The following is a 12175-nucleotide window of genomic DNA, read 5'->3' as shown; positions in this document are numbered from 1 at the left end:
CTTTTAAAAAGTCCCTCTCCAGCTCTCCTGTCGGCCCCCTTTAGGTACTGGAAGGCTGATATGAGGTCTCCCCAGAGCCTTCTCTTCTCCAGGCTGAACAACCCCGAACTCTCTCAGCCTGTGTTCACAGGAGAGGTGTTCCCACCCTCTGATTATCTTTGTGGCCCTCCTCTGGACTTGCTTCAGCAGGTCCATGTCCATCAGTGCTGGATGCAGTACTCCAGGTAGGGAGAGTCACCTCCCTTGACCTGCTGGCAGCGCTTCTTCTTATGCAGCCCAGGACATGCTTGGCTTTCTGGGCTGCAGGCACACACTGCCAGCCTGTGTTAAACTTCTCATCCACCAGCACCCCAAGTCCTTCTCGCCAGGGTAGCTTTCAATACGTTTTCCACCCAGCCTGTATTTATGCTTGGGATTACTCCAGCCCAGATATAGGACCTTGCGCTTCCTTGTTGAATTCCAAGGTTTGCATGGGCCCACCTCTCAAGACTCTTCTGGATGGCATCGTAGGAATGCCATCCTTAAATTTCCTTTAATATGGGAGAAAAACATGCCTTTTTTTCTCTCCTTAAATATCCTGCTGTTTTTCTAAACTGAGAGAAATTTTAATGACAAACGTAAAACAAAATCAGCATTTGTTTACTCTCTGTACAGCTGAATGTACATTTAGGTCTCTGAATCTGATGCAGAATTCTCGCTGAATGCAAAAATGCTTCCTCATTGTTACTAGGGTTAAATTTCTTAGCTAAGACCAAAAGCTAACATGTGATTCTTAACTATTTGTCTAGGTAACAATTTTCTTGCACTTCTTGTGGGCTGGACCAATTCAAGCTGTAGCAGTAACAGCACTTCTCTGGATGGAAATAGGCCCATCATGTCTTGCAGGAATGGCAGTTCTGATTATTCTTCTTCCTGTCCAGACCTGCATTGGGAGGCTTTTTTCTTCCCTCAGGTAAGGCTGCATATCTTGGTTTGTAGGTATTTTCTGTTACAGGTTTAAAAATATTCGTGCTGGATGGAGGTGGAGTACTGCTGTGAGATCAGCTTGTGTCTGGTGATGATTTTTGCATTGTCTTTTATCTTTGCCAATGTTTTTTTATAGTTGCTGATACGAGATGTCTGAATTCCTGTTTATGGTCTGTCTGCCAAACATGCAGAGAATATCTGCTACTCATTAGATGTCCAATACATTAAAAGAGTCGGGCTATTTCTGTAGCTACCTTACCCTAGGTCTTGGCATAGAATTGTGTAACTCCTTCCTGCAGCGGTGCTTAGGGAGTGCTTACTTGCAGAGGCAATACTATCAGCCCTGCTCTACATTTGACTTACTGGGGTGATACAAGAGTTGCAGCAGAAAGCTCTGAAAGTTTTGTGTTCAGATCTTACTGTCTTTCCTTCATGACAAAGGTGCTGAGAGAAAAATGGAGAAGGAACTTAGAGAGGAATTAAAAATTGTGATGGTAGTTTTGATGCCAGTATTAGGCTTCTGACTGTAAGGTTCTAGGCTGTGAAGAGTTTGCAGTAATTTTCCATTATCAGACAAATTTGTTTTCTGTGACTTTGTCCTTAAAAAAAAAAAAAAAAAAAAAAAAAAAAGACTTGTCTGAGATGGGCCTGTTGAGGCAAATTCTTGCCTAGAAGTTTTCTGTTTCTTATATAATTATGCTCTACTTACAAAATGAGTTTATAAATGGCCTTTGCATCTTAATGGAAATATTTTTGCGTTCCTTTACTGTGTACACGTATGCTTACAAGCGTTATGCATCTTTATTTGCAATCTTTGCTGAATGGGTTCCTTCTAGCTCTTCTGATAAGTAAAGCTTATTTTAGTGAGTTACTGTTGTTTTCTAGTTGTATTTCATGGTAAGTTTCCCAGACCTATTGAGTATGGCATTGCCATTGCATGGCTGGGTATGAAGAGAGAACTGAGAATTACAGAATGAAGCCAACTCATAGAACTCCATCTATTTGCAACCAGTGTGGTAGTCTTCAGTCATTCTGAAGACAGTTCATGTGCTATTTCCAAAGTAATGTTCGTATGCTGTTTCTCAAATAATGATTCATTCAGTTTTCTCTGTCAAATTCTTAGGTTTTTTTTTAAATGATGAAACCTGTTTGTAGAACACTTGCCATATATTCTTAGGTGTACATTTTCACTGCATGTGCAATATGCATGCATGAGGATCAAGCTAATTCACTGTTGGTGGTTTTTTTAGTTTAGGTTTCTCAGGTTTTGAGGTTTGGGTCAGTAGTTAAAATACTTAGTGCTTAGCTAGTTCCTTATCCATGGTGGTAAGCATTAATATCTCCAATCTACATATGGGAAACTGAGGCACAGAGAGAGTAAGGGACTTGTCCAGGGCCAGGCAACTGGGTGACAAAAATCTCTCTCTTAAAGGTACGTATTTTAAAAATTAGTCAGTGGCAATGTAATGTTGTTTTGGGGTTTTTTACCCATGGCCACTCGTTTGGATGCAGTGCAAAGAAAATAATTCGTTAACTAGAAGAACTTTTGCTGATCTCCATGTGCACAGATCTTTGTGAGCAGAAATGTGATGTGAGCAGAAGGGGTTAATGGTAAAACTGGAATAGATTTCAGCTCTGTGTAATGATGAGTGTTTTCACATGGCAGTTGCTGGGAATCTGCATGGATTTAAGGAAATCAGCCTATGAAGAAGTAATTTAAGGATTAAAGCTTTTGCTAAAATCCAAGCACGCTCGGTGTGGCAGCTAATTTGCGCTATTATTCAGCACTGTACTTATGACTCAGTCTTGTAAGCACATATGCACACCAGTTCATGATGCAGGCATTGGCTGCAGTGCTGGAGGAGTTTGCAGAAATGGACTCAGTATCCTGTGGAATGGTATACACTGTAATCTGCAGGATTGCTTTTACTTGCACAAGTATTGGAAGTTTTGCAAAATACATGACCTAATACATTATTTGAGAAATAGTTCAGTCATTGCACTGAAGACCACTTACATATATTTATTCCCAAGTGCTCAATTCCTTTTACTGCTTAGCCATCCAACTGTAAAAGTCTCATTTAAAGTCCTTACAATTATGAAGAGAAACACTATATGTAACTGTTGTGTCAGACATGATTAAAACCGCCTCATGAAAACAAAAAGGAATTTTTGCAGCTTGCTTAATGTAGAATGCTTATGAGTATTATAGAGGGAACTTCTCAGACAGTTGAAGAATTTTTAGGTCCTTTCCTGTTGCACTCTTATCATGCTGTGTGAGCATGGGTTTTGCAGTCAGACTGATCTGCATGTACTCTAAACTTAATATTTTTAAAACTGGGGAAGTGACTTCCTCTGCTGTAAGTTAACTGTCAGTGCACTGGATGTCTGTGTACTTGAAGCCATTATATAATATCACTGATCCTGTGGCTTCCAGTATGTATGTACAAAATATGCTTATTGCAGTGTAGGGGAGTGTAACTTTAAAAAAAAAAAAGAAAAATAGCACCCCTGCCCCAACCTCTTGAACATTTTAAAGGAATTTGAAAGGGGATTGTTAAACTATGATAACACTTCAGCAGGAAAACTGAAAAATTGGTTTATGAGAACTATAGCCTTTTTGATTAAAAAAAGAAACTTCAGTTAACTTTATTATTTTGAACCATCTTCAACCTTCTGTTGTCTGGGACCAAACCTGGAAGTTAAGTGACTTTCAATAGACTGTAGGTGAGAATTTCTGTTTGCTGCTGCAGAGACATGAACAATACATGCTAAATTTTGCCTTTTACAGTGGTGATGTGTGTATGGGGAAGAAATACTGAGCTCTTACGCTCTCTGAGGAATTGTTTTTCTTCTGCTGTTTATTTTCGAAAGAGCAAAAGATGAAGTAGCAAAGATAATCTTGTTCCATCTCAATGGTTTAGGCTAAGTAATCTTCCTCTGTGTTAATAAGAGTCCTTGATAGTGTTAGAGCTAAGTTTCTACATTCCTTTTCTCAGCTTTCTTGAATAAATATTTTTTAATACCCTGCTTCAGCCATCCTAACATTTATGGAACGCTGGTGCTGAGAAATTTTTTTAATATGACGAGTAGGTGCTTGAAATTCTTTCTAGTTATGTTTTTTAAATATGGCTATTTCTTCGCTATTTCTTCCAGAGATTTCTATCTAAGAAATCTTATAGGGGGCGGTTAGGTTGACAAAGTCCAGTTGCCTCTTCTAAAGAGACTTTTTTTTTTAAATGCTCTTTGAATCTTAACTTTCATTGGTATATGCAAAAATAAGTAATTTAGCACATAAAAGTGTGTTTTATCAAAATAAGGTCTACCATAGCTGACTATGTGCAAAGTATGTTTGTCTACATGAATGAATTCAGAATTGTTATAGGCTCTATTGGCATGATTTATGCATTCATTACGTGGCTTCTAACTTTCAGTACTTCTTTTCCTAATTAGAACTGTGACTTTATTATTTAATTATATATATTTTCCAGTTTGCTCATCAATGCAAACATAATGTGGGATTCAAATAGATATATTTACATTAGTGTTATTACAATTAATGATTAAATAATAATTATTTGTTAAACAAAACCATATTTAGATTATCTCTAATAAATTATAGCTCATGTACTAAGTAATCTCTGTTTCAACTAGAGTTAATGCTAAAAAGACACAAATGAGGCCAGTTTCTTTAACAAATCAAAAGAGCCTTGTGAGAAGGGTGGTTGTTTTGGCATTTTGAAATCTTCTGTTTTAAAATAATTTTCCGATTTTTGTTTAGTTCTGATAGTTGTGAATGTTTTAATTTGAGGCTTTTTTGGTACACAAAGATGTTGTTTAAAGAATACCATGTGTTTGCACAAGTTGACATATAATTCTGAACATAGAATCACTTCACAGTTTCCTGAGAACAGGTAATACCAGGAATACAAACATTCCAAGTCTGTCTGTGTGTTAGCTTTAAGATACTGTTTTAGGAAGACCCTTTAATGCAGTTACAATTATGTGAAACGTCTTTACGTGTAAAAGCAAAAACTTCATGTGTATGAGTATGTTGCATGATCATAAATTGTCTTCTTTAGGGAATCTGAAATTTTTTCCTTTGTGCTGTTTCCAGAAGCAAGACAGCTGCCTTAACAGATGTCAGGATTAGGACCATGAATGAAGTGATAAGTGGTATGAAGATAATAAAGATGTATGCTTGGGAAAAGTCATTTGCGGAACTTGTGAGTGGTTTAAGAAGGTAATCCTGGAAAGATACAGCTTGGTATATGACCAGTGTCAGTTGCCATTTTTTTTTACATTTGAATAAGTGTGTTATTTTGTGTTTTAAAATGCAGTTTGCTTAAAAGTCTTGGGATTTATTTTTTTTATATATATAGCAAGAGTGGAGGAATGAAAATACATTCTAAGGGGATAAAAAAATTAATAAAACCCTCCAAACCTTGGTATTTATAAATTCTGGGGTTTTTATACTTCATTTTATGGTTGTGTTTAAAAACAGCAACTAATAAACTGTAGTCGTCGTAATGCAACAATTTCATCCTCACTGATAGCAAGGAACCTATAAGGAGACATTTCCTTTTTTAGAAATATATGGAATCTGACTTTCTGTCCCAGATGATAGCATCCTAATGTACTACTCTGCTTCCTTTTCTGTGTTTTAAGTACTGCTAGAAAGCTGTCTGGGAAAGGTGAAGGGAAGTAAGGCAGCAGATCAGAACTTCCGTAGGCGTTCAACTGGCAAGGCCAGCTGAGTTTGGTATCCTAAGACATTTCATTTCAGAGGTCCATTCGCATCAGATTGAAACATATTAATAAATTTGATTTTTAATCAATATTTGCCTTTTTACTTAACACTGTAAGAGCATTCATTGCGAAAGGATAACTGTAGGAGTTTGGGTCCATATTTTTCTCATAACTTAATTTTCATGTTGTGTCCTTCTCCAGCATGTAAATAGAAGGTTGTTAACTTGCTGTAGATTATCTGATTTTTTTTTTAATTTGTTTTATTTGGAATTCATTTGCTTTAAAGAATTTTTTTTCCTTTCTATCCATTTGCAGGAAATCTCTCCCTGAAATTTCTTTTCATGCACATAATCTTTTCCCCTGTTAGATTATAGGATACTGTGCCGATTGAATGTTCATGATTGATGGAAAGGTTTGGTGTCTGGCAGGGAGCCAGAGAGGATATTTCTTTATTGAAAGCTTCCTCAATGGGCGTTTTCCCACCCCTAAATTTCAGGTTTCCAAGTTTTAACACCTCGTTAGGATTAGAGGCTTCCTTTTTAATGATGGAGAAAAACAAGCTTTTGCAGAACACATCTTTGAGCCTTCTTTCTTTTCTTTAACTGTGCTTTGAAAAACTGTAGTTAAAAGTCTTGAATTTAGCCAGGTGATTTATTGCTCAGTAGTTCCACAGTGCCCCTTGACAGTGGCTAGGATGACAACTGAACTCCTCCTTTGCTCTTTTTTCCTATGTCTGTTCATACTAATTTCCTTTTATAATAACTTCGTGCCTTAAGAGAGTGTAATATATTATATGCAGCCTGTGATTAGGCTGTAACTTGTCTGATACTTATTGAGAGTAGCACAAAAAACTTACCAATTGTCCACAGATAATGAGAGGATTATTAAGGATTATTAAAGGGTGGGAAAAGATTTTCATCCAGAGTTGTAGAAGTAATTGAATTAGACCCAATTCAAATAGTTTACATACAAATGTTTTTTTCTCTGTACTCTGGAGATCAGAGATTGTGAACCCTTAAGATGAAAAAGTAAGCCTTTGAAACTCTTTGAAAGTCTCTCAGTTCAGCCAATTTGGCGACTGTAGTGGGAGAATTGCTTAACTTTCAGTAACCCATCCTGTGTCCTTTTCTTCATCAAGTGAGCACTTAATTTCCTTCAAATTGTATAATCCCAATTATAGTTTCTAATCTCAATCCAAGTGGAAGGTGATCAAAATGATCAAGATTTTCCCTGAGAATAGTCAGATTATTTGGAAAGAGAAATTAAGGAATTCTTTCAGGACTTTGATATTATTTCAACCAGACAAAAAGAGAATATATGAGGAAGGAGCAAGTTGTCATGGCTCTCTTGATAAAGGAAAATGATTATTTTAATAAGGAGTTGAGCCTGATAGCATCATGTTGTAGTGGATGATGGTGCAGTAACATCTTGGGAATTGGACTTGATTTTTTAGAAATATTAGAAATGGAAACTGCAATTTAACTGAAGTGGAAATTGAGAACTTACGCATCAACAGCTCTTCAGTTGCTGGAGGGAGATCTATGTGTCTGAACAGTGCTTCAGTCACTGTTTAGCTTGGGCAATGACTGGCAGAACAATTGGCCTCACAGATCAGTATTTTCTTAATTTATGAACTAGAGTTCCTAGACCAGAAGAAGCCAGGAGCATGGTCCAAACTGGGAAGGATTTAGACTGAGATGAAAGGAAATAATCTGAATTCTGTGATCCAGTTTGAGGATCAGCAGCTGAATAACGACAGATACTTGGGTTATGGGCAAAACTCTTGATCTTTTGGAAGTTGCCCTTTTTTTTCCAACTGCAGAGTATATGTTGGTCTTGTCATGAGTTTTGTGACTAAACTCTACTGGATTTTGATATTGGAAGGATAAGAAGTTTGTGGGTGCTTAGCTTTTATACAGGTTTTTTTTTTCCTCTTTGCTATTGTACGTAGCCCAGAAATATTTGAAGCAGATTAGAATCTGAGCTAAAAGACTAGTTTGACTAAAGCAGAAAAAAATAGTACAGCGGTTTTCTCTCTCTGAAATATATTTTCTATATTTTCTATTTCTGTATATTAAAATATTAAATATAATAAACTTCCCCACTAAGTTTCTAAGCCTCTTACGTTCCTTTTTTTCGGTTGCTATTTACCATATAATGTGGTTTCTTCACAGTTCTTTACTTATGAGTTGGGGTGGTGCAACAGGAGGAGAAAGGATATGAAAGTAAAATCCTGAGGGGGTAGTTTCCCTCATCCGATCGTTGAGGGCAACAGCGATGAGAGAGATTGATGTGATTGTTTATATTTTGCATTTTTAGGAAGGAGATCTCCATGGTTATGAAAAGCTCCTACCTTCGTGGACTGAACTTGGCCTCTTTTTTTGTGGCAAGCAAAATAACAGTGTTCATGACTTTCATGGCATATGTGCTGCTCGGAAATGTTATCTCTGCAAGTCGAGTGTTTGTTGCAGTGTCCCTGTATGGTGCAGTGAGACTGACAGTAACTCTGTTCTTCCCTGCGGCTGTTGAAAGAGTATCTGAGGCAGTGATTAGCATCCGACGAATCAAGGTAGGGTTATTGACCTGAAGAGTATTTCTTCTCTTACTCTAACTTTGTTTTAACATCACTGACAAATGCAGCCTTATTTTAGTTTTGCAGTTTGGGATTTTTAATGGGATAACGTGAGTTGGAAGCTGTGTTGCTGCGTATGCATGCACAAAACATGACGTGCACTATAGGGCAGGCCAGAATGTAGAAGAGTGTATATGGCAAGGAGGTATTGTAGACGTTTCTGAAGTAAGAGGAACATGTGGACAGATACTCAGATATTTGGGGGTTTGAAGAACAAAGCAGGCAGATGGGAGAGCTGTAGGATTCCTTTTTCTTGTACACTGCATTACCCTGTCATCTGTGGAGGACAGGTGTGAGCCCTAGCTCGTGTCTTGTGACTGCTTTCAGTACTGGAGTGAAGTCTCAGCTTCGATAAGGATGAAGATCAGCAATGCTGATATCTAGTATTAACAGAACAAGAGTGTGTTGTACACCTAGGAGTGCCGCATCCAAATGCTTGACTTCTCATTGCTCCCTGTAACAAGACTCGCTGGAGTCTGAGCAGTACCTCTGTGCCTTTTAACACCTAGCAGTACTCCTCCTGCCCTTCCGTGGCTCCTGGCGTTCTCCTCCTGCCTCCTCTTAGTTACTCAGTGCTGTAAGTCTTCAGCAGCTATCTCACGCCTGCAAACTGTTAGCTAAGTACTTGTTAACTAGTGTTGGCTTCTAAGATCAAGACCTTCCTTACCTTCTGAAAATACTGTGTGCTGGTGCCTGTTTAAGGTCTTTATGTTCTGTGATTCAGAGCATGTTAGATTTTTTTGGGTTTTGTCTTAAAATTATGGTAACTGTTATCCTTGGAACTTTTCTCTGGAATTTGCCTCTTTCCTTTCTAAATTTGTTTGACATATTTATAATCTAGCATCAGGCATGGTGTGCTAGAGGTGTTGCTGTGGTACAAAGTGCCTACTCGAAGGAAAGGTTTCTCTGATTGGGTTATAATGTAGAACTTCAGTAGCGAAAGTGTAATAAACCAGTAATGCAGATATAAGCAATTATTTTTATTAATGCCCAGGACTTCGAAAGGAGGAGAGGTTCAGATAGTGTTCTGTCTTCTTTTTGTCACATGAAGAATACTTAATAGGCTCTGTGGACAGCTGCTTACTGTGTCCTTCTCATTCATCCAGTGAAATAATAAGTATTTGCTTTCAGAGCAGGTATTGCAGTGGTGATTTCACCTCTTCTGATTGGAAAGAGGGAGTTAAACAATCTTAAGACTTGTCAGTGTTTCAAGGCAAAGATAGGTTCTTAAAGTCCATTTCCTTCTGGAATTCTTTACTGAGCAGGTGATTGCTGAGCATTTTGGAGGGGGAGAGCTAGATAGATGGGGTACACTGTTACAGTCGTGCATTGCTTTGGAAATGAAATTTCTTGATCAGTTTGTGGTTGTTTTTTCCAGTGCCATAATTAATGTTCTGTAGGCTGCTATCAAAAAACGTGGTTGGGTTCCTTTCCCATTCTTGGTCTCACATTAGGCAATTATCCTGTGCTTTTATTGCAGAACTTCCTGATGCTTGATGAGGTCTCGCACTTCAAGCCACAACTGCATAGTGATAATGAGAATATCATTCTTCACGTTCAGGATTTGACTTGCTACTGGGACAAGGTAAATCTAAATCTACTTCTAGTAAATGTAAAGTGTATTTGTGCTGCAGGTGTTTGAAATCTAAAGTGCAGTGTGTCTGTGGTTTGTATTCTGTCCTTTGTATACTGTCTTTTCAGTACATTAAGCTAACTCTGTAGATTAGCACTGAGAACACTATCAAGGGAATCTTTAAAGTAGCTATTCCTGAGTATTATACTAAGTGAAAAACTGTGTGTTTCTACGTAAAAATCTCTTTTGTTATTAAACAGCAGTGTATTTTGGCAAGATACTAAAATTGGACTCAAGGACAGGCAGCAAAGTAAGGTGGGCCTTATGTGGGTTTTTTTTCTACGAACTGAGTGCTTTATCAGTCCATTAGTTTAGAACAGGTACAGTATACTTGTTTATATATATATATATATATATGCTTATATATATATATATATATGTTTATATGTATATATATATATATTTATATTTATATTTATATATATATTTGTTACTCCGTATTTTAGTTGAGACTGTTCAGCTACAAATTTTTCTCTGCTTAAAGTGCACCAAACCCACCAAAATTACTAGAAAAAGAGATGATACACAGGTGATAAATTTATTATGTATTTTTTTTGTGTGAGAAAGGTGGGGGTTGTCTATTTCAAAACTGCAATTGCTATGCTAAGCAGCAATTTGTTGTGAATTGCTGGAGCTATTACAACCTGCCAGCATCCTTGCAAATGGGAGGGTTCAGTCTCCATTACAAATGCTGGAAGCTCTAAAAATGAGTTTTGCATATAAAAGTAATGCAAATAAGACATGTCATGTATTTCCTTTTTTATACCCTCATTCCCTACCTCTGCTGTGTCCCAAGGATGATCAGATGTGAAAACATATCTAAGAATCTACCTACTACTACTCAGCTGCAAAAGAAAATAGTTCCATTTTTTACTTTCTCAGTTCTCTGTTACATCAATATTTCTGAGACATTGACCAAATTTTTAAAATTTTTAAAAATTACTTGATATGAAAGACTTGATTGTGAATACATTCTAATGCAAAATTAAATCCATTTCTTAATCCTTGTTCTCTTCCCAAACTGACTTTGGGAATTTGTTAACCACTGTTTAACAATTTATAGGAAATGGTTGCATAACGTTCCCATAAAACACCTTTTTTTTTTTTTTTAATGAGTCGTTTGTATTGCGTAAAGCAGGGCAGCATGACTGGAATTACTGGTTTCCTTTCAATATAAAAAAAGCCCCAAACCAACAAGCCATCCACAAAACTGTTAATGTAATTTTCATTATGATATTTAATTGCAGTATGCATGGGAGAAAAATAGTTCTCTCAGAACTGTTCAGATCTGCTCAGGGAGTTTATCTTATATACTCTTACAGTGATACAAAATAATTTTATAGAACTGCTCACTGAAAAGATGATAAGTTCAGATATAGATGAGTTGTAAGAGGAATAATAGAAATAGGCTATCCTATGTCGAGTAACCAGCTTAGCTTGCTGCTCTGACTAGGTTTCTCAAGACGCTTGAGAAACAAATGCAAACACTGTACAGATAGATTTTTAAAGATTGTGTGCCAGAAGAGCTACTAAAAAACCCCAAACCAACAACCAATCCACAAATCCAAAATCACTTGAAGTAAAAAAGGGGTTATTGGCAAGACTTTTAGGAAAACAACCTAACATGGTGTATTACAATTTCTCAAGAGATAAACAAAACCAATTAATTCCTGGTCACACTCTTTTTGTACTAAGGCAAGTGTTACCTTGAGTACCACAGGCTAGGATGTGCCTTGAGTTTACAGAACAGTCTTGTCTGCTCAACTGAGCAACTTCAGATTTAAATTTTCGGCATTTGAACAGAGGCCAAATTTATCCCACATAATTTTAGTCCTTATGTGAGGAGCCTAAATAGTGTAGTACTTCTGTGCAATATATGATCTCTGTATCCCTGAGATGGGCAGAATTATTTCATTCTCTTGGCTTTAGGACATGTAAGGCCTGCCCAAACTCATCTGAGGAGCTGCAACCCCTGAAGGGATCATTCTTGTGGTCTTTTGTCCTCCCCTGTGCTGGTTATTACGTATGACCTTGTGGTGAACCAGGTCGGAGGGATAAAGCAATAGAAAATGAATCACTTTTAATGAGATCTGTTTTCTGATAGCTGAGTCCCATGAACAATCTGTCTTCAAGGTTAGGAAAAAACAAGTGGCAGAAGAAGGAAAGTTAAAGACACAGCAAGCTGACAGGGCACG

General features: G+C 37.3%; 1 protein-coding gene across 5 annotated transcripts in view; it reads left to right on the top strand.

Annotated features, from left to right (window-relative positions):
• ABCC4 (ATP binding cassette subfamily C member 4) overlaps positions 1–12175 on the top strand; it is a 147820-nt gene that overhangs the window by 21536 nt on the left and 114109 nt on the right. For all 5 annotated transcript variants that reach the window (XM_027884253.1, XM_027884254.1, XM_027884257.1 and 2 more), the window contains 4 exons: positions 789–952; positions 5084–5209; positions 8035–8284; positions 9828–9932. In XM_027884253.1, the coding sequence (XP_027740054.1) occupies positions 789–952; positions 5084–5209; positions 8035–8284; positions 9828–9932 (645 nt within the window). The remainder of the gene's footprint in view (positions 1–788; positions 953–5083; positions 5210–8034; positions 8285–9827; positions 9933–12175) is intronic.

This window comes from Empidonax traillii, unplaced genomic scaffold (genome assembly GCF_003031625.1).
Source record: "Empidonax traillii isolate 1590-97213 ecotype Southwest subspecies unplaced genomic scaffold, ASM303162v1 scaffold141:size962631, whole genome shotgun sequence".
Classification (NCBI taxonomy): domain Eukaryota; kingdom Metazoa; phylum Chordata; class Aves; order Passeriformes; family Tyrannidae; genus Empidonax; species Empidonax traillii.
This window is presented reverse-complemented; position numbering and strand designations above follow the sequence as displayed.